A 24,044-nucleotide genomic window follows, 5' to 3' on the forward strand; every position below is an offset into this window, starting at 1 on the left:
AAATATCGTATTATAAATTCAGAAAGAACAATCTCGCTCAACTCGACATTCTATAATAATCGTATTTCTAAACATTTATAAAATTTTAAAAATTGTGATAGAAGTACGTACATCTGAAAATGTGTTAGGAAATGTCAGAAGTTTCCCCGACTGAAGAGTTTTCCCATAGAAATTGATTCCTTCAACTTGTTGCGACACGGCAAGACCCTCGTGCTGTACTAGAAAAAAATCAATCTATCGATGATTCTGTAGGTCATTACCTAAAGTGGTAAATAATGCATAAAGGGTTAGAAAAGACTCAGGAGGTCTGGAGCCGTCTAAAAAATAATACATGAAGTTTCTTTCACCCTTGCGAACATGAACGCACGCGCGTTCATTTGAATCATCATCGAGCCACGGACATTCAGTTGCAAGCAAGCGGTCGAGCACCAACGATGCAAAAACAGAAATCTGTCGTGACCGAGCATGACTACGAGAAAGACGTGGGTTCGAGTATTCAGTGGAATCGTTGGCTGCTAATACCGATCGGTGCTTGGCCAAATTTTCGTAAATCTATGATTGGAAAATATTTTTCTTCACTGATTAACATTCTTTGCTTCGGTTTGATCGCGTTCATGTTCGTATCTTGTGGTCTGTACGCCCTCATAGAAATAGAGGAATTGTATCATAAAATCGAGTTGCTTGGACCACTGATCTTTTTCTTAATGACGTTTATAAAGTATTATCTTTTGATACTTCACGAAAATGACATCCGCGAGGGGTGCAAACGCATCGAATGGGACTGGAAGAACATCGAACATCAAGAAGATAGAAACATCATGACAGTGAACGCGAATTACGGACGAAGATTAGCTGCCATTTGCACCTTCTTCTTATTTAGTGCTTTTGCATTTCACTACATCATTGTACCAATCAGCATGGGTAAAGTGGTCGATGAGAGTGGAAATTTGAGCTTCGCCTCGTTACCCTTTCCTGTCCCGGGATTTATCGCTGATGTGCGTTACAGTCCCTGTAATGAAATTTTCTACTTCATCCAAACTCTAACAGGTGCCGTGATGCATACTGTAACATCAGCGGCTTGCAGTATCGCTGCTGTGTTCGCGGTACATGCTTGCGGCCAAATGAAAGTGATGATGAACTGGCTGGAATATTTGGTCGATGGTCGACCCGATATGAGCAATACCGTGAATGGGAGGATCGCTAAAATTGTCATTCAACACAACCGGATACTGAAGCGAGTAAAATTTATTTAATAATTACGGTGTTACGTTTTTTATTTTCATTCAAAATATACTTCACGCGATATCACAGTATCTAACCGAATAATTCAATTTCATGTTATGAATGTATATATGAAATTTAGTATTTGGTACTTGAAAATTGGTATTCTTTAATTTGATAATTAATTTTCAAAGACACGAAAGTTTGACGTTTTGAGAATTAAAAAAATTTGGAAATCTGAAAATATAGAAATGTAGAACTATTTGAAATTAAATTTTAAATTAATTTGAATAATTAAATTGAATATAAAAATTTCGAAATTTCGAAATTTAAGTATTGCAATATTTGAAAATTTAGATTTTAAATTTTCCAAGTTCGACATCTATTCCGCCGTGTTATAGCGGTTGCAATTTATATTCATCACATTTCAGATTTTTGGCGCTCACCGAAAATGCTCTTCAACAAATATCTTTCGTAGAATTTTTAGGCTGTATGTTGATTATGTGCCTCCTCGGATATTATCTTATAATGGTACGCATACAACAAAACTATCAAAAAAAAAACATGCACGCAAAAATCTAATAATGCAGTTACCTATTAATATTATACTTACAAATATGATATATTAATACAGAGTGTATTTTCATGATGTTGCAGGAATGGAATTCGAAAGACATAATGCTTTCAATAACTCACATGGCCTTAATGACATCGTTCACTTTCAACATCTTTATATTTTGTTATATAGGCGAATTAGTTGCTGAGCAGGTACCTGCAATCGTATATTAATCAATTTTTCACACAAAAGACCACACTATGGTAATAGGAATTAATAAAAATGAATACCTTAAAACAGTGCAAAAAAGTTGGTGAAATGACATATATGATCGACTGGTATCGATTGACAGGAAGAAAGAAACTTGGCTGCATTCTAATCATTGCAATGTCCAATTCGTCGATAAAATTCACTGCAGGAAATATGATTGAATTATCTATTAGTACTTTTAGCGATGTGAGTATCAGCCTATTGATGTTTTTTTGCTTAAATTCATAAATTAACTGAAATATTTTGAACGAATAGGTGGTTAAAACGGCGATGGCTTTCTTAAACATGTTACGAGCATTGACTTGAACATTTGAATAATATAACCATTTATTCTTGGTAATATATAGAAATTTGTTAGAACTTTTGTGTCTATATATGCTATATTATAGAGTTAATGAAACTAATATTTTCAGCATAATGAGAAAGTTTAGTAGCGTGAACAACATGATTTTATTATTTCTTGTATTAGTCCCTTCAGTCTCGATATTTTGTAGAGTAACCCATAAATATTCTAATATTTGAGTTCAGTAAAATGCGTTTCAATTTAAGTGCAATATAATTAAGAAAAGATGTATTCCTTTTACCAATAATTTAGGGCTTTCTGGAGAAAAATTATATCAGCGGTAAATATATATCTACCGAGTGTATTTTCTAATTAGTTAGACAAATTTATTTTATACATACAAAAACACACGTACAAAATTCATTATTTAAAGATCCAAAAGACTCTTATCATGCACTTTATCAACTTGCTTCCTTCATAAAAATGATGGAAATCGCAGGCTAAAAACTATACCCTAGGGTGCATCGATTCCAATTCATCGCACAACCTCAGTAGATGAATCAATGAGCGTTCCCTGTCAGTACCATTACATTCATTCGTTAAATATTCTCGCCATGGCGCAACTTTGCATACGCGGTCGAGAAAAAAATCGCGCATGCGCCATTTTACCATAGCATTATACCTGAAACTTGAGTTAGTCACTTCACGAACGACCTCCGCGAAGTAACCATGTTGGACTTGACTAGCGAACCACGGATATCCAACGTTATTTACGCTCGTGATTTCGAATATAGCATCCAGGTGAATCGCTGGTTAATGCAACCAATCGGAGCGTGGCCGAAGCTTGCTAAGACAACCAGAACGCAGAGATTATTCGTTAGATTGTTGAACTTTATTTGCCATTCGTTGATTATCTTCATGATCGTACCTTGTATATTGTATATTGCGTACGAAGCTGAGAGCTCGAAGACGAGGATGAAGGCCATTGGTCCAGTTAGTCATTGGCTGATGGGAGAACTGAATTATTGTTGCCTCTTGTCGAGAATCAACGATATCGTCCGTTGCATAAAACATGTGGAGCGCGACTGGCAGATGGTCGAAAATGAAAGCGATCGTGAATTGATGTTAAAAAACGCGAAGGTCGGGCGTTTCATCGCGCTCGTAGCTGCATTGTGCATGCACAGCGGCGTTCTAGCCTACACAGTGACTAATGGCTTTAAGAAGATGGTGTTTCATCTGGGGAATGACAGTTACTCCATGTACCCGTTACCTTATCCGTTTTACACGAATTTGTTGGACGTTAGATTCAGTCCTGCGAATGAGATCGTGCTCACCCTGCAGCTCCTTTCTGGGTTCGTCGTGACCTCTGTCACGGTGGGTGCTTGTGGCTTAGCAGCTGTCCTAACGATGCACGCAAGTGGTCAGTTGAACGTGGTGATGGCCAGGTTGGACAATTTGGTGAATACGAAGGAGGAGGAAAAACAGGAAGAACAGAAAGCCGCTCAGAGGAAGCTTGGGATTATCGTTGAACATCATCTGCGAACATTGAGGTTTTTACTGGTTATTGTGTTGTTATTTGTGCATATATGTCTCATTTAACGATACGGATTATTTGATAATATCAATGAGACTATGTTATTTCTTGTCTTTCTTTTTCTTTTTGATTTATACTTCAATTTCAGCCAAATATCCTTTTAAGACTTGTAAAATATGATAAAATTGCAAATTGTTGTGTCCCCGTATACGATCTATTTATTGATACAGCATTTTCTACAGTACGTTCTTATTTGATTTTTCTGTTGATTATTACTTGCATTTCTAATTCAGATATATCTGTCATCCGCAATGATAATTGTAAGATACCTAGATTTATTGACTATGGTCAATATACTTTTGAAAGAATGGACGTTTTCTTGCAAATTATTAAGATTTAGAAATTCAAGTAAGACACTAAATAAATGAAACACAACACTACTGTGACAATACGACAAAATAATTTAAGCACGTCTAATCGTAGGAAAAATTATTTATACTAAATTAATTTTCTCTGATGAATTTATACATTTATTATTCTGTAATGTTATTTTGCTATGAAATTTCTATAATGGGTATATATTACGAAAATATTACTTTCAGTCTCATGGCATCTATAGAAAAAGTTATGAATATGATATGTCTCGTTGAGTTGGTGGGATGTACGATGAACATGTGCATGATCAAATATTATTTGCTCACGGTACGCTTCAAGATAGAACTAAAAAAAATTTATGTATTAGAAATATTTCTATAATATCGCCTAGACAGAGTTAAAGTCACTTTAATATTCCAATATCTTCTGACATAAATAAAGTAGTGTTAAATAGAGAACGGCGACTCATACGTTGACTTTTCTACTTAATTCGCGTAACTATTTATACGACACACATATTTTAATTTCTCAGGAAAAATCGAAGGATGTAATAATTGCATACGCTATACTGTATGCGTCCATGGTATTTAATATATTTATATTCTGTTATATCGGGGAAATAATTACTGAACAGGTAAGAAAGTGACAATAAAGGAGGATTTATATTAAATTTCAAACTATCAAATACACGACAGGGCGAAAGAGTTGGGAAAAAAGTATATATGACTGAATGGTACCGACTACCTCCAAAAACTGCTCTTGGTTTAGTGCTGGTTATTTCAAGATCGAGTATGGTGGTCAAAATTACTGCTGGAAAATTCGTACAAATATCTATCGCTACCTTTGGCGCCGTAAGTATCGATGAAATATAGAAACGTTTAAGGTACAATTGATCGAACTCTCGATAGAATCCATGTTTAAAATGCTGGGATTTTATATTGATAAACAATTTTACTCAATTTATTATATCTATGTATAACCAATTTTTATTTAGCACTTATTATATCTTAATTTCATAGTAGACTGAAATTATCGCGTAATTTTAATGGAATCTACATCTTATGCACTAGAATTTTACATATTTAATATAAATATACGTGTATCCTATCTTTCAGGTGTTTAAAACGTCTTTCGCATACCTGAACATGATCCGCACAATGATGTAACCCGTTTAAATTTAAACCAAGAAAGCTACACCAATCTTAATGACGTCATATTGGTACCGTCGATTAAGGCCACCAGGATTAAAGTATTTTCGTTAAATGAACATTAGTAAAATTTTTAAATACTTTGAATATTATAGTAAATATCGTTAGCAATTGTACTTCCATCGGAGCGAAAAATTTTATTGTACATATTACCATGTCCCCGAATAAGCAATGCCACGAATATGACATAAAATTCAGCCAATAGTCAACATATAAATATCAATGTCAGTAGATAAATGATAATTTCCTGTTAGATAGAAATATAAGAATAGAAGAAGGAACGCATTTATTTCCATATCCAATACTTCGAAACTAGCAGCGATCCTGTCTAACACTTACTTCGTTTCGACACCGTCACCTCACTGTCTAAGAAATCGATTTCATAAATTCATCCCAGCCTCTATGAAACCTAATTTAACCTAGTACACCAGCAGAAGCGTTGCGTACTTCGTATTTTCCGAGTCTTCCAATTACAGCCAACTTTCTAAACCAACTTCTAAACCTCCCTTTGCTCTTCTACGACAAATCCTAACAACCAGACTAATCGATCGACTATAATACTACCGAAAAAAATCCGCGCAAGCGTTGAACGACTTTGTGTCTACTATTCCGCGGTAAGAGAAGCAATTCAATAGCTACAGCGACTCCGATGAGCAGTCACCATGAACGAATCCATGATTATAAAAACGGACGCCAAAAGCAACAGTGATTACAGTCTCCAGTTAAATCGCTGGTTCTTAAAACCGATCGGTGCTTGGCCATATTTTTCCACCACCTCGACACTCGAAAAAGTCATTTCCGTCTCTTTGATCATCTTCTGTTATGTCGTTATACTGTTCAGCATAATCCCTTGCGTCGCTCATTTGATCTTCGAAGATGATAGTTTTTATAGAAAAGTAAGAGTGTTCGGTCCTCTGGGTCATTGGTTCATCGGCGGAATCAACTACACCAACCTGCTGTTTCGAAGCAAAAATATAAGTGACTGTGTGGAACACATTGAAACTGATTGGCAAATAGTGACGAAAGAGAAACAGCAACAAGTAATGTTGAAACACGCGAAGTTTGGCCGATACGTATCGGCTATATGCGCGATCTTCGTGCACAGTGGTATCATGTCTTACTGTATAGTAAGTGCGTCCAGTACGCAGATCATCAAAGTTGGTAACGAGACGAGGACCATGCGTTCGTTGCCCCTTGGTGTTTACAACAGGATGATCCCAGTTGACACGAGCCCCGCGAACGAAATAGTCCTCGTAATGCAGTTTCTATCGGCTTTCATCGCCGACTCCAGCGGAATTGGATTTTACACCCTCGCGAGTGTCTTAGCAGCACATGCTTGCGGTCAACTGAGCGTGTTAACGATTTGCATCAGTGACTACGTGAATGAAGCTGGTAACAGAAAGGAGGATACTTCTTTTAGAAAAATTGGAACGATCGTGGAACATCATCTGAGAACACTAGAGTAAGATTCTTATATCTTTTTGGTTAATTTGTTGAAAATAGCTTTCTTTATTGGTGATTATATGTTGGTGTTAATTGCAGTTTTATAGCACGTATAGAAGAAGTAATGAGCTGGGTGTGCATGACAGAGTTGTTTAGATGCGTTTTGGCAATATGCATGGTTGGGTATTATATCGTTACGGTACATATGGGATATCAGATATACGTAGTGTTTATTATGTAACTAATTTTTTAAACTAACATTGAATAATATTAGGTTGTCCCAAAAGTTTCTTTCTTTTACAAACATGTCTTTTACAACAATGCACCTTTATACAAACATGAAACCCAATCGGTCAAATGTTGTTTTCTTTACCTTAATATAAAAATGCGCAAAATGGATCATACATAATTCAATAAAATAATATAAAACAATAAATGTTACGTATCTATCATTTTCTTATAAAAGGAAAAAATCTTTCTGGACAATCTGATACGATATCAAGCTATCTTTGTATTTTATACTACGTGAATATATAAGGTGCACCGACTCTTTTGAGCATGCTTTTTCACTATGTTTTTTAGGAATAACTAACGAAAATGTTTGAAGTTCTTAAAAAGTTATGAGAAAAAAATGAAATATGACGGAAAGCAAATGTACACTGTCTATGCTAGAAAACGAAAATTGACAATCAATGTGGTCACTAGCTGTTAATATTCCATTTCAAAGTGGTTCTTGTCCCTGTCAATGATAAAATATTGAATTTATTACTGTATGAAGATGATTTTGATATTGCTTTATTCCACCGAATCAATTTCAAATTAATTCTTATTTGGTATATTCAGTGTATCACATAAGTATAGTAGTTCTGAATCAAGTGGTTATACTTTAATGAAGTATCAAGCTTCTATCTATATAATAGATTTTTCTAGTTTGTAAACATGTAAAACATAAGACAAAGCTTCGTAAAAAAATTTACTGATTGCCCTATATATCACACGTATGTCCATATTTTCATACTTAATCGTAGATATTTATTCAAAATATTATTACGAATACACGAACTAAGAAATTAAATAGAAATTTGTTTCATGACTACTTTATATTGGATGTTCCATACAATTTTGTATAACATATGTATTCAGCGCATTTTTGTATAAATGCCACGTAAAATCATCAAAATTCGTAGCCTACTCATATCACATCACCATTTTTCACATCAAAAGATTCATTCTGATAAAATTCGAAATTTTTCAGAAGATATGAATATACTTATTTCTAGGAATGGTCCGATCATGATGTTCGAAGCCTTACTTCCTATTTCATAATATTTGCATCAGTTACTTTCAATACATTTCTACTATGTTATATTGGTGAATTGCTAACAGAACAGGTACCAGTGACTCGTGATGTCCACCGATCCAGACCGAGGAATCCACGATTAATCGAGTGAATTGTTGACAGTGCATGAAAGTCGGTGAGATAGTTTATATGACAAATTGGTATATCTTACCTAGAAAAAGAATCCTTGAGTTGATTTTGATCATCGCACGATCGAGTGTGGTCATTGAAATCACAGCAGGAAAATTAATTCACATGTCCATACACACGTTCGGTGATGTAAGTCAGATGATTATCTGTTATCTATGTATATGCATTTTTCCTTCCAAACTATAATATTTGCTATTCCAGGTGATGAGATTGGCATTTGCGTACCTTAATATACTGTGTCAAATGACATAACTAAATGCACTTCTAACGAAATCCTTACTTACATAATTTTGTAGATAAAATCGTAGAAATTGAAATATAAACAATGGTAACATAATTTAATGTCTTATAATTCAATCAATATGTATATTCTTTTTAAATTTTAGTCTTTCTTTGAGATTTCTCATTGGTATTATAATTATTGATAATATTTTCTTCGTATCAAATCAAACAATGTCAGACGATATTCGTTCGACAATATCAAGTCAAATCTTGGAGATGGAATTACAAAGCAACGACGTTAAAGAACTGACGAAACCGACTATAAGCTTTTGTTACATAACACAATTCGATTAAAAAAAGTTTGAGTACATAGTGAAGATGCACTTTGCGTGCACACGATTCCGAGAAATAATTTCCAAGTTTAATATACTATTCTGAAACAACTCCAACCGACTAGAATCGATCAGCGAATAAGTACCTAAAAAACTTGCGCCGGAGTCCCCACGCACTCGCTTTTGATGCATTAATAGTCTGTTCGACGGTAATGATGACTACATTTCACGATGACGAACCAGTCCGTGACAATAGGAGTAAACGCTAAGACCAACAGTGACTACGGTCTTCAATTGAATCGATGGTTCCTAAAACCAATCGGTGTATGGCCATCGTCTCCCTCTACTACAAGATTCGAGAAGATAATTTCGATTACGTTAAACGTCATTTGCTACACTTCGATAATACTCACTACGATTCCTTGTTTAGTACGCATGTTTTTAGAAGACGAGAGTATTTATTTGAAAGTGAAGTCGCTAGGTCCCGTGAGTCATTGGATCGTCAGTGGCGCAAATTATACTACTTTACTACTGCGGAGCAACGATATACGTCAGTGCATGGAACACATGGAAGCTGACTGGCAAACAGTGACCAGAGAGAAGGATCAATGGGTGATGTTAAAGAACGCGAAATTCGGTCGCTATGTAGCAGCTTCGTGTGCTATTTTCATGCAGGGTGGCATTATGTGCTTTATTTTCGTCACAGCAATGGATACAGTGGAGATTCAAATTGGTAACGAGACGAGAATTTTACACGTGTTACCTTGTGCAGTATACAAGAAGCTGATAAACGTCGATGAAAGTCCAACGAACGAAATCGTGCTCTTCTTGCAAGCATGGAGTACTATTATTGCCAACTCCAGTACAGTTGGTATTTTCAGTCTTGCAGCTGTTCTAGCTGCTCATGCGTGCGGTCAGCTGAATGTAGTTATGGTATGGATCACTGAATTCGTGAACGAACCGAAGAAGGCAAATGGTCCTAAGGGCATAGGAGTTATCGTGGAGCGACATTTGAGGACGCTGAAGTAAGATTACTCGTATTCTTTTGTGTTGGTTTCGTGTTAGTGAACACTGTGATTATGTTACGTGATAATTGCAGTTTCATTGGATATATCGAGAATCTGATGAACCGGATATATTTTTTAGAGATATTTAGATGTACGATGGACATATGCATACTGGGTTACTACATTCTTTCGGTATACATCAAACATTCTCTCTCAATGTCAAATTCACAGTGTTCACAAAAAGTATTTGCACACCATCGCACGTATGATTAATTAATTAAATCCAATTATGATAAATCTCCTATCATTGAATACTATTTTCATATAATTAAAGCTTTAATAAATAAAATGAAATATACAACTCCATTAAAAAGGCGCTTCATTCGAAAATGATGTGCAGATGCTTTTTGGAGTCATTGTAAATTAGTTTTTACATATAACTATCTTATTGTTTTTGCATTACACTTTCAGGAATGGGATGATCAAAACGTTCAAAGTCTGGTTACGTATGTTATGATATACATTTCAATCGGCTTCAATGTTTTTCTAATATGTTACATAGGTGAAATATTGACAGAACAGGTACCAGACGGATATTAATACATCATAGAGATGCAACAGATCAAAATCGTGATAACGACTAACGAAATTCAATTTTTCACAGAGTAAGAAGGTTGGTGAAGTAGTTTATATGACAAACTGGTATTACTTACCCGATAAAACAATCCTCGACTTGATTTTAATAATCGCGCGATCGAGTGTGGTCGTTCAAATCACTGCTGGAAAAATGGTTCTCATGTCTGTCTACACATTCGGTGATGTAAGTTACTTTGGTCCTTTTATTTACATCTGTGTGTCCGTCTACATGAAATATTCTCGTTTCAGGTGGTAAAGACCGGTTTCGCGTATTTGAATCTCTTACGACAAATAACATGATTAAATACACTAGTAATTAACTTTTTAATTGTGTAACTTTTTGTAAACGATATTGTGAAATATGAGACACAAACAATAACAACACAGAATCTGCATCTAATGCACTGGAACTTTATATATTTGATGTACATATACATGTATTTTATATTTCTTATATTCTTATTTGTTCCCCTCATTACTCATTATTTTCCTCACATACTATCTTCTCAATTTCACATCTATTCCAATACTTTAAAGTGCTGACGGAATTCTTCTTCATTGCTGTGAGGCAGCTATAAAATGTATTATGCCGCAAAAAGAATGAAATTATATCTCATAATTAACATACTAAATGCCACAAGTGACTTTCCAATGACGTCATAGTGGCCACTGTTGTCCAGCGATACCAGAATAGAAGTATTTATGTTAAATGTATAATTGTACTTGTAGAGTGTTTAATACTTTTAATGTTACAGTAAATAGAATTATCAATTTCATTCTTAACAGAATTACAAATTTTATCCGGCATATACCCGAGGAATATTTCCATCCCTTAAGTTTGAAACTAGTAACGGTATAAGTTAACATTTATTTCGTTTCAACACAATTTTCCAACAGTCTAAAGAATCGATTTCATAAATTCTTCCCTGCCTCGACCAAACCCAATTCGATCTCGTGAACCGCAAGAAGCATTGCGTGCTTCGTGCTCTTCGATTCTTGCAATTATTCACAACCTCCTAAACCAACTCCCAAACCTACATTTGTTGTCCTACCACAAATTCTAACAACTAGACAAATCGATCGGCTATAATACTACGGAAAAAAATTTGCGCAGACGTTGAACAACTTCGTGCTGTGATTCTCCTGTAACGGAGGCAATTCAATAGTTAGCGGGGCAGCCACAATGAGCAACTTTACGATCATAAAAGCGAACGCAAAGAGCGATTACGTAGCGATTACAGTCTACAAATAAATCGTTGGATATTAAAACCGATCGGTGCCTGGCAAATTAACTAACAAATTAGTATTTCTTACCTAGAAAAAGAATCCTTGCGTTGATTTTGAAAATCTCACGATCGAGTGTGGTCATTGAAATCACCGCAAGAAAATTAATTCACATGTCCATACACACGTTCGGTGATGTAAGTCAGATGATTATCTATAATCTATGTATATGCATTTTTCTTTCCAAACTATAATATTTGCTATTCCAGGTGATGAGATTGGCATTTGCGTATCTTAATATACTGTGTCAAATGACATAACTAAATGCACTTCTAACGAAATCCTTACTTATATAATTTTGTAGATAAAATCGTAGAAATTGAAATATAAACAATGGTAACATAATTTAATGTCTTATAATTCTATCAATATGTATATTCTTTTTAAATTTTATTCTTTCTTTGAGATTTTTCATTGGTATTATTATTATTGATAATATCCCCTTCGTATCAAATCAAACAATGCCAGACGATATTCGTTCGACAATATCAAGTCAAATCTTGGAGATGGAATTACAAAGCAACGACGTTAAAGAACTGACGAAACCGACTATAAGCTTTTGTTACATAACACAATTCGATTAAAAAAAGTTTGATTACACAGTAAAGATGCACTTTGCGTGCACACGATTCCGAGAAATAATTTCCAAGTTTATTCTACTGTTCTGAAACAACTCCAACCGACTAGAATCGATCAGCGAATAAGTACCTAAAAAACTTGCGCCGGGGTCCCCACGCACTCTCTTTTGATACATTAATAGTCTCTTCGATCGTAATGACGACTACATTTCACGATGACGAACCAGCCCGTGACAATAGGAGCAAACGCTAAGACCAACAGTGACTACGGTCTCCAATTGAATCGATGGTTCCTAAAACCAATCGGTGTATGGCCATCGTCTCCCTCTACTACGAGATTCGAGAAGATAGTGTCAATTACGTTAAACGTCATTTGCTACACTTCGATACTACTCACTACGATTCCTTGTTTGATACGCATGTTTCTGGAAGACGAAAGTATTTATTTGAAACTGAAGTCGCTAGGTCCCGTGAGTCATTGGGTCGTCAGTAGCGCGAATTACACTACTTTACTACTGCGAAGCAAAGATATACGTCAGTGCATGGAACACATGGAAGCTGACTGGCAAACAGTGACCAGAGAGAAGGATCAATGGGTGATGCTAAAGAACGCGAAATTCGGTCGCTATGTAGCAGCTTCGTGCGCTATTTTCATGCAGAGTGGCGTTATGTGCTTTATTTTCGTCACAGCAATGGATACAGTGGAGATTCAAATTGGAAACGAGACGAGAATTTTACACGTGTTACCTTGTGCGGTATACAAGAAGCTGATAAACGTCGATGAAAGTCCAACGAACGAAATCGTGCTCTTCTTGCAAGCATGGTGTACTATTATTGCCAACTCCAGTACAGTTGGAATGTTCAGTCTTGCAGCTGTTCTAGCTGCTCATGCGTGCGGTCAGCTGAATGTAGTTATGGTATGGATCACTGAATTCGTGAACGAACCGAAGAAGGCAGATGGTCCTAAGGGCATAGGAGTTATCGTGGAGCGACATTTGAGGACGCTGAAGTAAGACTATTCGTATTCTTTTTTGTTGGTTTCGTGTTGGTAAACACTGTGATTATGTTACGTGATAATTGCAGTTTCATTGGATACATCGAGAAGTTGATGAACCGAGTATATTTTTTAGAGATATTTAGATGCACGATGAACATATGCATATTGGGTTACTACATTCTTTCGGTATACATCAAACATTCTCCCACAATATCAAATTCACATTGTTCATAAAAAGTATTTGCACACCATTGCATGTATTATAACATTTACATATTAAGTAATTAAATCCAAGTATCATAAATTTCCTATCATTCAATACTACTTTCATATAATCTAAACTTTAACAAATAGAATTAAATATACAACTCCATTAAGAGGGCGCTTCGTAGTAATATCATGTGCAGATACTTTTTAGAGTCACTGTAAATTAGTTTTCATATATAACCATTTTTGCTTGAACTATTTTTATATATAACACCTTTTGCGTGACATTTCCAGGAATGGGCTGATCAAAACGTTCAAAGTCTGATTACGTATATTATGATATATATTTCAATCGGTTTCAACGTTTTTCTAATATGTTACATAGGTGAAATATTGACAGAACAGGTATCAGGCTCAAATTAATATATGCCATAAATGCAACAGATCAAAATCGTGATAACAACTAACGAAATTCAATTTTTCACAGAGTAAAAAGGTTGGTGAAGTAGTTTATATGACAAACTGGTATTACTTACCCGACAAAGCAATCCTCGACTTGATTTTGATCATCGCGCGATCGGGTGTGGTCGTTCAAATCACTGCTGGAAAAATGGTTCTCATGTCTGTCTACACATTCGGTGATGTAAGTCATTTTGATCCTTTTATTTACATCTGTGTGTCCGACTACATGAAATATCCTCATTTCAGGTGGTAAAGACTGGTTTCGCGTATTTGAATCTCTTACGACAAATAACATGATTATATACACTACTAATTAATTTTTTAATTGTGTAACTTTTTGTAATCGATATTATAAAATCTAGAATACAAACAATAGCAACACAGAATCTGCATCTAATGCACCGGGATTTTATACACTTAATGTACATATACGTGTATTTTATATTTCTTACATACTTACTTGTTCCTTTTCTTACTCATTATTTTCCCCGCATTACTATCTTCTCAATTTCACATCTATCCCAATACTTGAAAGTGCTGACGGAATTCTCCATTGCTTTGAGGCAGCTATAAAATGTATTATGTCGCAAAAAGAATGAAATTATATCTCATAATTAACATACTAAATGCCACAAGTGACTTTCCAATGACGTCATAGTGGCCACTGTTGACGGGCGATACCAAAATAGAAGTATTTATGTTAAATGTATAATTGTACTTGTAGAGCGTTTAATACTTTTAATGTTACAGTAAATAGCTTTATCAATTTTGTTCTTAACAGAATTAGAAATTTTATCTTGTATGTACCGAAGGAATATTTCCATCCCTTAAATTTGAAACTAGCAGCGGTACAAGTTAGCACTTATTTCGTTCCAACACAATCTTCCAACAGTCTAAAGAATCGATTTCATAAATTCTTCCCTGCCTCGACCAAACCCAATTCGATCTAGTGAACCGCAAGAAGCATTGCGTGCTTCGTGCTCTTCGATTCTTGCAATTATTCACAACCTTCTAAACCAATTCCCAAACCTACATTTGTTGTCTTACCACAAATTCTAACAACTAGACAAATCGATCGGCTATAATACTACGGAAAAAAATTCGCGCAGGCGTTGAACAACTTCGTACTGTTATTCTACTGTAAGAGAGGCAATTCAATAGTTACCGGGACATCGATGAGCAGCCACGATGAGCGAATCCGCGATCATAAAAGCGAACGCCAAGAGTCATAGCGATTACAGTCTACAAATAAATCGTTGGATATTAAAACCGATCGGTGCTTGGCCATATTTCTCCACTACGTCGACACGCGAAAGAGTCATTTCCTTGTTTTTAATCGTTCTCTGCTATGTCGTTATACTGTTCAACTTAATCCCTTGCGTCGCTTATTTAATCTTCGTAGGTGATAGTTTTTATAGAAAAATAAAAGTGTTCGGTCCTCTGACTCATTCATTTCTCGGTGGAGTCAATTACACGAACCTGCTGTTTCGGAGCAGAAATATCAGTGACTGTGTGAAACGCATTGAAACTGACTGGCGGATGGTGAAGAAAGAGGACGAGCAACAAGTAATGTTGAAACACGCGAAGTTTGGCCGATACGTATCGACTATATGCGCGATCTTCGTGCATAGTGGTATCATGTCTTACTGTATAGTAACTGCATCCAATGTGCAGATCATCAAAGTTGGCAACGAAACAAGGACCATACGTACGTTACCTTTTGATGTTTACAACAAGATGATCCCAGTCGACACGAGTCCCGCGAACGAAATAGTCCTTGTAGTGCAGTTTCTATCGGCTTTTATCGCCGACTCCAGTGGAATTGCATTTTACACCCTCGCGAGTGTCTTAGCCGCACATGCTTGCGGTCAACTAGGCGTGTTAACGATTTGGATCAATGACTACGTGAATGAAGCTGGAAACAGAAAGCAAGATACTTCTTTTAGAAAAATTGAAACGATCGTAAAACATCATCTGAGAATACTAGAGTAAGATTCTTATATCTTTTTGATTAATTCCTTGACAATGACTTTTTTATTGATGATTATTTATTGGTGTTAATTGCAGTTTTATAGCACGTATAGAGGAAATAATGAGCTGGGTATGCATGACAGAGTTGTTTAGATGCATTTTGGCAATATGCATGGTTGGGTATTATATCGTTATGGTACATATGGAATATCAAACATATGTAGTGTTTATTATGTTCACTAATTTTTTAAACTGACATTGCATAATATTAGGTTGTCCCAAAAGTGTTTCTCAACAAACACGTCTTTTACAACAATGCATCTTTATACAAACATGAAATCTAATCTGTCAAATGTTGTTTTCTTTATTTCAATAGAACAAAATGCATCATACATAATCCAATAAAATAAAATTAAACAAAAAATGTTTCGTATCTATTATTTCTTATAAATCGAAAGAAACTATTGGGACAACTTAATACGATATCAAGCTATCTTTATACTTTATACTACGTACATATGTGCAAGGTGTGCCGATTCTTGGGTGTGTGCTTTTTCACCATGTTTTATAGGAACAGCTAATGAAACTGTTTGAAATTCTTAAGAAATGATGACAAAAATATGAAACACGAAAGGAACCATATGTACGATGACTATTACTAGTTGTTGATATCCCGTTTTAAAATGTTTATTGTTCTTGTTATTGATAAAGTATTGAATTTATTACCCTATGAAGTTCATTTTGCTTTTGTTTTATCTCAACGAATCAATCAGGAATTATGCCTTCCTTCACATATCTTTTCTTTCAACGCACAATACACATAAAATTCTTATGAACGATATACGACGTATTGACATCTCACAATAAATCGGTAGAAGTACCTTTGTTTCGTTAACGGAGTATTTTCTTACTGGTCCCCTTTGCAGTTTGTCCGCCTTTCTCGAGGTCCGAAGACACTTCCTTTTTTCACCTAATTGGCTGACTCCTATGCTAGTTCGGCCAGTTAAGGATTTGTCTATTGTTTTCGTTGCACTCCATATTCTTTGCACTCTTAGCACACTTCTTCCAGATCGCAGTACAACTTGCCGGAGAAACTTGTTTCTGTACATTTGATGACGCAGAGGAGCTTCTTTCTGTTCAGAGCCACTTGATGCAATCTATCTGTAATAACCAGATCTTCCATAGGTGAGCCCTTTAGAAACTCGAGATTTATTAGCCTCGCAAATGCTATTGAGGCTGATGGAAAAACTTGAATGGAAAAATACATACACGTGAAACTAACCAAAGCGACGGACAGAGGACTGAGAAAATTTTCTCGCAGGCGCGAGTATCATAAATCGTTCGGACCGTTGACAAAGAAGTTTGGTTTTCACTTGTTCTTGCCTTCGGCCGCTACATGAGTCCAGATATTGCTCTATTGAAATTTTCAATTTTTGTTATATTTTAATGAAGCATCGCACGACTCATATCCACATAACAGTATTTTCTTATATGTTTATATACACAAAACATATTAACAAAGCTTCGTATAGAAAGATGGATCATCCTGTATGTATGACGATAGCTTCATATTCAAACTACTTTGTGTAAAATGTTGTTACCCACGCACGAACTTAAATAGAAATTTGTTTCACTGAAGTTTCTAACTACTACATTGTATTGGATATATTTATGTATTTGTGGATATTATATGAATTATGCGCACTTTTCCATAAATGTCGCATCAATGCATCAAAAATCGCAACCTACTTATATCGTTTCATCATCTTCGGTAACAAACGATTAATGCTGATAAAATTCGAAATCTTTTCAGAAGATATGAATGTACTTATTTCTAGGAATGGTCCGATCATGATGTTCGAAGCCTCACCTCTTATTTCATAATATGCGCATCACTCACTTTCAATACATTTCTACTATGTTATATCGGCGAAGTGCTAATAGAACAGGTACCAGAGACACGTTAACGCGGAGATGTCTAACGATCAAAACCAAGGAATCCACGACTAATCTAATGAATTGTTGACAGTGCATGAAAGTTGGTGAGATAGTCTATATGACAAATTGGTATTTCTTACCCAGAAAAAGAATCCTTGAGTTGATTTTGATCATCGCACGATCGAGTGTGGTCATTGAAATCACTGCAGGAAAATTAATTCACATGTCCATACACACGTTCGCTGATGTAAGTCAGATTATTGTATGTATCTACGAGTATATATCTTTCTTTGCAGACTAAAAAATTTGATATTTCAGGTGATGAGATTAGCCTTCGCGTATCTTAATATATTGTGTCAAATAACGTGACTAAATGCACTTCTAATGAATTTCTTACTTATATACTACCGTAGATGAAATTGTAGAATTTGAAATACAAACATTGGTGACACATTTTAATGTCTTGTGATTTTATCAATATCTATATATTGTTCCTTAATTCTATGCTTTCACTGAGTCTTCAAACCGTATCAAATCAAGTATCAGACGGTATTCGTGCGACAATATCAGGTCAAGTATCAGAGCTGCGACCACAGTGTAAAAGTATAGCGATACAGACGAAACCGACTATAATCTTTTGATATAAAGTATAAACATGATTCGATTACAAAAAACTTGGAAACATACTGAAGCATTCACATGTCTGTATACGCATTCGGTGATGTAAGTAGATTTGGTTCTTCAAGTTACATCTGTATGTTCGTCCACATGAAATGTTCTATCTGGTGGTAAAAACCGGTTTCGTATATTTGAATCTCTTACGACAGCTGTTACGAATAAACGTGCTTCTACTGAACATTTTAGTTGTATCATTTTGTATAAATGATGTAGAAATTGAAATATAATGGTAAGACACTAATAACTTATATTTTTATCCATGCAGTGGAACATGCTACAATGAATTTTTTAAGTCTTGACCCTCCTCGATTTCAACATCCCCAGTTCCCCTTCTAGTATATATTGGTATATATGTGTATGTATTTAAAGATTTAAATAGAAAACCTTCACAAAGAAATGAAAAATATAAACACGATTTTAGTACGAAATTAATTCATTTAATTATTACATGTTGCACTCATGTCTACGTTGATTAGAATTCTTTCTATATTTTGCTGAATCATGGTTAAAATTATATAGTAGAATCTCTAAAAATGCAAATTTTTCATATGGGTTAGGGCAGTGACAAAAAATAAATAATTATGCCACTAAACTAATTTTATAATGAATCTTATAATAGATCTAGTTAAGAACATGAGTACTTACGGTCAAAAACACGTCAAAAATCGATGCTTTCTAAAAGCGGTAGATTCTAGAATCATCCATTATAATTATACTCCACTATATAATACTAATGTTTTTATTTAACGTTATTCTTTCGAAATCCTTCACTGGAAACATTAATTTTGTTAATAACGATTTCAATTTTATTCGTAATTTTTTTCGTAATAATGTTCGGTAATATAGAAATCTAGTCTTAAAATCGGTATTTGTAAATACCGCCAGAAGTAATGAAAATTATTATTTACTATAAAATTTATTATAATTACAAGCACAGATTAAGTTTCTGACTACAAATTCCCAACACATAACACAACTATGTATCACAACCCATCTTCTACTAAAAGTTTCAGAACATACACTCTGAAAGTTGAAGACACGAATGAGTCATTGCATGTACACCATCCACTTCACACGATACCAACCAGTAATTTTCAAGAGTAATATACTTTCGTACTATTCTAAAACAAGTTTTGCCGACCAAGCGAATCGATTAACTGAACAAACATCTAAAAAACCCGCGCAAGCGTTGCACCAACCCATGCATCCCCTATCGATGCTTCGCTACTTTTTAACAACAGCTTCATTTCGCGATGACGAACGAACCAGTGATCACAGAAGGCGACAGCAACAGCAACAGCAACAGTGACTACAGTCTTCAATTGAATCGATGGTTCTTAAAACCGATTGGTGCATGGCCATCGTCTCCATCCACCACAAGACTGGAAAAGATTGTTTCATTTATTTTAAACATCATTTGCTTCACCTCCGTAATCATCACTGCGATTCCTAGTCTATTACTAATGATTCTAGAAGACGAAAGCATTTACATGAAACTGAAGACACTGGGACCTGTCAGTCATTGGTTCGTCAGCAGCGCCAATTACACGGCTTTGTTAATGCGCGGCAGGGACATACGACATTGCGTGGAACACATCGAAGCTGACTGGCGAACAGTGACCAGGGAGGAGGATCAACACGTGATGATGAAAAACGCGAAATTCGGTCGCTACGTAGCTGCTTCGTGCGCCGTTTTCATGCAGGGTGGCGTTTTGTGCTTTTGCTTTGTGACAGCGTTAACTACAACCGAGATTCAAATTGGAAACGAGACGAGAATCTTACACGTGTTACCTTGTGCAGTATACAAAAAGTTGGTGAATGTCGATGAAAGTCCAGCAAACGAAATTATGCTTTTTCTACAAATTTGGGCCGCTCTTATCGCGAACTCTAGTACGGTTGGAATTTTTAGTCTCGCAGCTGTACTAGCTGCTCACGCGTGTGGCCAGTTGGACGTAATTATGATGTGGATTACTAAATTTGTTAAGGAAGCTAAGCAGCGGAAGAAAACTAGTAGTTTTCGGGAAATTGGAGTAATCGTGGAGCGACACCTGAGGACGTTGAAGTAAGATCTATTGTTAATTCTTTCTTTTTGTTGGTTGTTTCGAGAGTGATCATTGGTATTACATTATGTGTTAATTACAGTTTTATCTCGTGCATCGAGGATGTGATGAACAGGATATATTTTTTAGAGATGTTCAGGTGCACGATGGATATATGTGTAATTGGCTATTATATTCTTTCGGTACGTATTAAATATATTATCATTATTTGTCTGTTTTTCCAAATTACATTCAGGGTTCAATTTTGCTTATTATTTTATTTTTTATATTTTATGTTATTCATTGTACGATTTCTTTTTAGGAATGGGCTGACCACGATATTCAGAATTTATCTACGTATTTTATGATGCTCATTTCAATCTGTTTTAATATTTTCGTAATATGCTACATCGGTGAAATATTGACGGAACAGGTATTTGAAAGTTGTTAACGCCAAAACTACCACTATAGCCAAAATGAATAATTGATAATTTTGAATAGAAATTCTATGGATTTGCAGCTATGCATTTCCGATGTCATGAATGATCTTTTCTTTTCATATATCTCTCTTTTGGTATCTTTCCTGCGCGTTTTATATTATAGTCGTTTGTAGTTCTAATATTAATGTTATTGTCAAGTGATTTAAATATTAATATCAAATAATATAAATACGGAAAATCAAAATCGTGATCACTACTAATTAAACAAACTCTTCTCAGTGCCAAAAGGTTGGGGAGGTGGTTTATATGACAAACTGGTATTATTTACCCGATAAAATAATCCTCGACTTGATTTTGATCATCGCACGATCGAGCGTGGTCGTTCATATCACTGCTGGAAAATTGGTTCACATGTCTGTATATACATTCGGTGATGTATGTCGATTTGTTTCTTGTATTTACTCTCCTGTGTATGTATGTCCGCCCACGTGAAATATTTTGTTGTTACAGGTGGTAAAGACTGGTTTCGCATATTTGAACCTGTTACGACAAATGACGTGATTAAATTTTGACGAATTTTCTATTTAAATATTTCTGTAGATGATGTCAAATTTTAAATACAAACAGTGGTAATACAATTATGATTAATGTTTTTTGTTATCAGTAGAGTAGGATGTGCTATATTTGAGATTTTTTAACCTTTGAGCTACGAACCTTTGAACCATGAATCTATGAACTTTTTAGGTCTGTATCCTCATTGATTATATTTTTTTTTTTCTTTTTTTTTCTATACAGAAATGCGTATATATGCATATTTAGCGATTTAAATAGAAAATCTTTCACAAATATGAAAAATATAAACATAGAACTAATGTACAATTAATGTACTACATTCTTACACGATGTATTCGTATTTCAATTGATTAATATACTTTCATTATCTTTCAAATACCTTTTGCGAAATTTTTATAATGAATATTTTCCTCCTTGGTCAACGTAATCAAATAATCGAATTTGTGTTATACATATAAAAAACAAACAGTCCATTAATAGCCATCATATGCTCGTAAATATCTAGTATATGCTATAACAATGATGTGTGGCGCTTCTTAGTTTCCAGTTTTACGTATATAAAACAGAAAGTGCCCTAAGAAATATGACAAGTTTTCACGAATGGAAATTCATCCCCTAGAAAGTGATTCCTTCGACTTGCTCCAAAATAAGCAGCATATTCGTGTATTGCTGACGCTAAAAAAAAAATCAATTAATCCATGACCCTCAACGTCATGAATTCTGTGGTACCAAAATCATAAATTACGTGTAAAGTATTACATGCAGTACAAGCAAGAACTCCGAAGGGCTCGAACCCTTTGGAAGGCAACAGCTGCACCATGGCGACGCGCGGTCGAAAAGAAACTCGCACACGCACCATTTTACCATAGCATTAAACTTGAAGCTTGTGGGTTTCAGTCGACAAACGATCTCCACGAAGTAATCATGATAGACCTGCCTAGTGAACCACCGATATTTGACACTTTTTACCCTCGTGATATCGAATGTACTATCCAAGTGTATGGCGCTGGCAGCTCAAAGACGAGGATCAAGACTACTGGTCTGTTGTGTAAAACACACGGAATTCAACTAGCAGGTCGTCAAAAATTCCAGCGATCGCGAATCGGACTTTCCATTGTTTTCGTAGCTGCATTGTGCGCGTATAGTGGCGTTCTGGTCTATAATGTAACTGAAACCTTTAAGAAGATTGTGTTTCACGTGGCGAATGACAGTTATTTCATGTGTCCGTTACCTTGTTCGATTTAGACAAATCTGTTGGACGCTAGATTCAGCCCGACGAATGACATCGTGCTCATTGTACAGACTCTTTCTGGGATCATCGTGGCGTGGAAGCTTGTTGCTTGGTCGCTATCCTAGCGATCCATGCAAGTGATCCATTGAACGTGGTGATGACCAAGTTCGATAGTTTGGATAGTTCGGAACGAAGGTCGAGAAGGAATAGAAAGAAGAGAAAGGAATTATTCTTGAACATCACCTACAAATATTAAGGTATTTACTGGTTATTGTATTGTTATTTATATATACATATATGTCTCATTAGCTGAGACAGATTATTTGACGACATTAGTGAGAATATATTGATTATTAATTTTCTTACTAATTATTAATTGTACTTGAGCCAGATATGCTTTTAAGATAATTGCAAACTATTGTATTATACGTTGTACGTTGAATATGTGTTTCAAAATAGAAATAGAAAGGATAATTTATATGTTGAAAATGTTTCAACAATATCATGTCATATCAGTTGAAATTAAAATGACGTAACCATTGAAATACTTTAAGATAAATTAACGTTAAATAGAGGATGACCACTCATATGGTCTTCTTTACGTAATTTCTCAGCAAAAATCGATATTTGAATTGCATATGCTATCGTGTATACGTCCATGGTGTTTAATATTGCTTCCCTCTACTATTCCGGAAATTTTAATCCCTCGTGATCGCATGCCGATTCGCCCAACGAATTCTTACCTCTTGCTTCTATCAGGGACAGTTACTACAAAACGTAAAGTATCAAATCGTTAGCTAAAATATTTCACACGAAATATTCTATCGTACCAAGTAAAAATCGGTCTCGAGTATATGAATTTGTTACGATAAATGATATGATTAAATACGTTTCTAATGAATGAATTTTCTAATTGTATAATTCTTTGTAAATGCTGTTGCAGAATTTGAAATACAAATAATGGTAAGACGTAATTATCTAACAAATATAATAATCCATTTTAAAACCTATGATAAACGATTGTCAATCTAATAGATCTAGTTAAGAACAAGATCACTTACGAACTAAAA

At 35.1% G+C, this 24,044-nt stretch overlaps 7 protein-coding genes and 5 long non-coding RNA genes across 18 annotated transcripts in view; 7 read left to right on the forward strand and 5 right to left on the reverse strand.

The window, feature by feature from the left end:
• The first annotated feature begins 30 nt into the window (after positions 1 to 30).
• Positions 31 to 2,612, forward strand: LOC126918268 (odorant receptor 22c-like). Its single transcript, XM_050725978.1, has 5 exons — positions 31 to 1,234; positions 1,653 to 1,752; positions 1,879 to 1,989; positions 2,078 to 2,233; positions 2,303 to 2,612. Exons 1-5 carry the CDS (start codon positions 435 to 437, stop codon positions 2,351 to 2,353), a joined length of 1,218 nt encoding a protein of 405 aa, XP_050581935.1. The 5' UTR covers positions 31 to 434; the 3' UTR covers positions 2,354 to 2,612.
• LOC126918270 (uncharacterized) lies at positions 911 to 3,758 on the reverse strand. The gene is made up of 6 exons (XR_007711287.1): positions 3,665 to 3,758; positions 3,259 to 3,566; positions 3,013 to 3,177; positions 2,068 to 2,189; positions 1,835 to 1,993; positions 911 to 1,009 (listed from the first exon to the last, which is right to left on the reverse strand). It is a non-coding gene; the product is annotated as an uncharacterized LOC126918270 (long non-coding RNA).
• Positions 3,060 to 24,044, forward strand: part of LOC126918251 (odorant receptor 4-like) — a 36,216-nt gene continuing 15,231 nt past the window's right edge. The window contains exons 1-5 of one of the 2 annotated variants that reach the window (XM_050725956.1): positions 3,060 to 3,880; positions 4,467 to 4,566; positions 4,772 to 4,873; positions 4,935 to 5,090; positions 5,355 to 5,473. In XM_050725956.1, coding sequence (XP_050581913.1) covers positions 3,060 to 3,880; positions 4,467 to 4,566; positions 4,772 to 4,873; positions 4,935 to 5,090; positions 5,355 to 5,405 — 1,230 coding nt within the window. In that variant the 3' untranslated portion in view covers positions 5,406 to 5,473. Of the gene's footprint in view, positions 3,881 to 4,466; positions 4,567 to 4,771; positions 5,091 to 5,354; positions 5,474 to 24,044 lie in introns of those variants that run through there. The other variant, XR_007711283.1, reaches the window with a different exon arrangement.
• On the reverse strand, positions 3,770 to 8,497 carry LOC126918276 (uncharacterized). Its single transcript, XR_007711294.1, has 3 exons — positions 8,402 to 8,497; positions 6,569 to 6,836; positions 3,770 to 3,866 (listed from the first exon to the last, which is right to left on the reverse strand). It is a non-coding gene; the product is annotated as an uncharacterized LOC126918276 (long non-coding RNA).
• Positions 6,110 to 12,151, forward strand: LOC126918252 (odorant receptor 46a-like). Of its 2 annotated transcripts, none has more exons than XM_050725957.1 (5): positions 6,110 to 6,909; positions 6,990 to 7,089; positions 8,171 to 8,281; positions 8,353 to 8,580; positions 12,070 to 12,151. In XM_050725957.1, the coding sequence occupies exons 1-4, from the start codon at positions 6,110 to 6,112 to the stop codon at positions 8,563 to 8,565; spliced, it is 1,224 nt and encodes a 407-aa protein (XP_050581914.1). In that variant the 3' UTR covers positions 8,566 to 8,580; positions 12,070 to 12,151. The 2 variants fall into 2 exon arrangements, with proteins under 2 accessions (XP_050581914.1, XP_050581915.1); XM_050725958.1 differs by lacking the exon at positions 12,070 to 12,151 and adding an exon at positions 8,581 to 8,704 and having other exon boundaries at positions 8,353 to 8,508.
• On the reverse strand, positions 9,152 to 14,275 carry LOC126918274 (uncharacterized). The gene is made up of 4 exons (XR_007711292.1): positions 14,179 to 14,275; positions 10,654 to 13,401; positions 9,697 to 9,912; positions 9,152 to 9,242 (listed from the first exon to the last, which is right to left on the reverse strand). It is a non-coding gene; the product is annotated as an uncharacterized LOC126918274 (long non-coding RNA).
• LOC126918249 (odorant receptor 4-like) lies at positions 9,165 to 10,917 on the forward strand. Of its 2 annotated transcripts, XM_050725955.1 has the most exons (5): positions 9,165 to 9,958; positions 10,033 to 10,132; positions 10,412 to 10,522; positions 10,605 to 10,760; positions 10,826 to 10,917. In XM_050725955.1, the coding sequence occupies exons 1-5, from the start codon at positions 9,165 to 9,167 to the stop codon at positions 10,874 to 10,876; spliced, it is 1,212 nt and encodes a 403-aa protein (XP_050581912.1). In that variant the 3' UTR covers positions 10,877 to 10,917. The 2 variants fall into 2 exon arrangements, with proteins under 2 accessions (XP_050581912.1, XP_050581911.1); XM_050725954.1 differs by having other exon boundaries at positions 10,605 to 10,832.
• LOC126918248 (odorant receptor 4-like) lies at positions 12,651 to 14,447 on the forward strand. 2 transcript variants are annotated; one of them, XM_050725953.1, is made up of 5 exons: positions 12,651 to 13,447; positions 13,522 to 13,621; positions 13,937 to 14,047; positions 14,130 to 14,285; positions 14,351 to 14,447. In XM_050725953.1, exons 1-5 carry the CDS (start codon positions 12,654 to 12,656, stop codon positions 14,399 to 14,401), a joined length of 1,212 nt encoding a protein of 403 aa, XP_050581910.1. In that variant the 5' UTR covers positions 12,651 to 12,653; the 3' UTR covers positions 14,402 to 14,447. The 2 variants fall into 2 exon arrangements, with proteins under 2 accessions (XP_050581910.1, XP_050581909.1); XM_050725952.1 differs by having other exon boundaries at positions 14,130 to 14,403.
• On the forward strand, positions 15,293 to 19,031 carry LOC126918254 (odorant receptor 85c-like). Of its 2 annotated transcripts, XM_050725961.1 has the most exons (5): positions 15,293 to 16,092; positions 16,172 to 16,271; positions 17,914 to 18,024; positions 18,105 to 18,260; positions 18,332 to 19,031. In XM_050725961.1, exons 1-5 carry the CDS (start codon positions 15,293 to 15,295, stop codon positions 18,380 to 18,382), a joined length of 1,218 nt encoding a protein of 405 aa, XP_050581918.1. In that variant the 3' UTR covers positions 18,383 to 19,031. The 2 variants fall into 2 exon arrangements, with proteins under 2 accessions (XP_050581918.1, XP_050581917.1); XM_050725960.1 differs by having other exon boundaries at positions 18,105 to 19,031.
• On the reverse strand, positions 15,477 to 16,912 carry LOC126918273 (uncharacterized). The gene is made up of 3 exons (XR_007711291.1): positions 16,802 to 16,912; positions 15,822 to 16,019; positions 15,477 to 15,586 (listed from the first exon to the last, which is right to left on the reverse strand). It is a non-coding gene; the product is annotated as an uncharacterized LOC126918273 (long non-coding RNA).
• LOC126918247 (odorant receptor Or2-like) lies at positions 19,925 to 21,943 on the forward strand. 2 transcript variants are annotated; one of them, XM_050725951.1, is made up of 5 exons: positions 19,925 to 20,753; positions 20,834 to 20,933; positions 21,053 to 21,163; positions 21,450 to 21,605; positions 21,681 to 21,943. In XM_050725951.1, exons 1-5 carry the CDS (start codon positions 19,945 to 19,947, stop codon positions 21,729 to 21,731), a joined length of 1,227 nt encoding a protein of 408 aa, XP_050581908.1. In that variant the 5' UTR covers positions 19,925 to 19,944; the 3' UTR covers positions 21,732 to 21,943. The 2 variants fall into 2 exon arrangements, with proteins under 2 accessions (XP_050581908.1, XP_050581907.1); XM_050725950.1 differs by lacking the exon at positions 21,681 to 21,943 and having other exon boundaries at positions 21,450 to 21,662.
• Positions 19,982 to 22,114, reverse strand: LOC126918278 (uncharacterized). Its single transcript, XR_007711295.1, has 3 exons — positions 21,885 to 22,114; positions 21,499 to 21,710; positions 19,982 to 20,073 (listed from the first exon to the last, which is right to left on the reverse strand). It is a non-coding gene; the product is annotated as an uncharacterized LOC126918278 (long non-coding RNA).

The sequence above is a fragment of the Bombus affinis genome, chromosome 7, assembly GCF_024516045.1.
Source record: "Bombus affinis isolate iyBomAffi1 chromosome 7, iyBomAffi1.2, whole genome shotgun sequence".
In the NCBI taxonomy this organism is placed as follows: Eukaryota; Metazoa; Arthropoda; class Insecta; order Hymenoptera; family Apidae; genus Bombus; species Bombus affinis.

Excerpts from the sequence above, each read along its gene's own strand:
- LOC126918268 (XM_050725978.1), top strand. The coding sequence starts at position 435 with ATGCAAAAACAGAAATCTGTCGTGACCGAGCATGACTACGAGAAAGAC. Across the intron at positions 1,235-1,652 it reads CAACACAACCGGATACTGAA|ATTTTTGGCGCTCACCGAAA; the intron begins GCGAGTAAAATT and ends ATCACATTTCAG. Across the intron at positions 2,234-2,302 it reads CTATTAGTACTTTTAGCGAT|GTGGTTAAAACGGCGATGGC; the intron begins GTGAGTATCAGC and ends TTGAACGAATAG.
- LOC126918252 (XM_050725957.1), top strand. The coding sequence starts at position 6,110 with ATGAACGAATCCATGATTATAAAAACGGACGCCAAAAGCAACAGTGAT. Across the intron at positions 6,910-6,989 it reads CATCATCTGAGAACACTAGA|TTTTATAGCACGTATAGAAG; the intron begins GTAAGATTCTTA and ends TGTTAATTGCAG. Across the intron at positions 7,090-8,170 it reads TTGGGTATTATATCGTTACG|GAATGGTCCGATCATGATGT; the intron begins GTACATATGGGA and ends ACTTATTTCTAG.
- LOC126918249 (XM_050725954.1), top strand. The coding sequence starts at position 9,165 with ATGACGAACCAGTCCGTGACAATAGGAGTAAACGCTAAGACCAACAGT. Across the intron at positions 9,959-10,032 it reads CGACATTTGAGGACGCTGAA|TTTCATTGGATATATCGAGA; the intron begins GTAAGATTACTC and ends TGATAATTGCAG. Across the intron at positions 10,133-10,411 it reads TGGGTTACTACATTCTTTCG|GAATGGGATGATCAAAACGT; the intron begins GTATACATCAAA and ends TTACACTTTCAG.
- LOC126918248 (XM_050725952.1), top strand. The coding sequence starts at position 12,654 with ATGACGAACCAGCCCGTGACAATAGGAGCAAACGCTAAGACCAACAGT. Across the intron at positions 13,448-13,521 it reads CGACATTTGAGGACGCTGAA|TTTCATTGGATACATCGAGA; the intron begins GTAAGACTATTC and ends TGATAATTGCAG. Across the intron at positions 14,048-14,129 it reads GTGAAATATTGACAGAACAG|AGTAAAAAGGTTGGTGAAGT; the intron begins GTATCAGGCTCA and ends AATTTTTCACAG.
- LOC126918254 (XM_050725960.1), top strand. The coding sequence starts at position 15,293 with ATGAGCGAATCCGCGATCATAAAAGCGAACGCCAAGAGTCATAGCGAT. Across the intron at positions 16,093-16,171 it reads CATCATCTGAGAATACTAGA|TTTTATAGCACGTATAGAGG; the intron begins GTAAGATTCTTA and ends TGTTAATTGCAG. Across the intron at positions 18,025-18,104 it reads GCGAAGTGCTAATAGAACAG|TGCATGAAAGTTGGTGAGAT; the intron begins GTACCAGAGACA and ends AATTGTTGACAG.
- LOC126918247 (XM_050725950.1), top strand. The coding sequence starts at position 19,945 with ATGACGAACGAACCAGTGATCACAGAAGGCGACAGCAACAGCAACAGC. Across the intron at positions 20,934-21,052 it reads TTGGCTATTATATTCTTTCG|GAATGGGCTGACCACGATAT; the intron begins GTACGTATTAAA and ends ATTTCTTTTTAG. Across the intron at positions 21,164-21,449 it reads GTGAAATATTGACGGAACAG|TGCCAAAAGGTTGGGGAGGT; the intron begins GTATTTGAAAGT and ends AACTCTTCTCAG.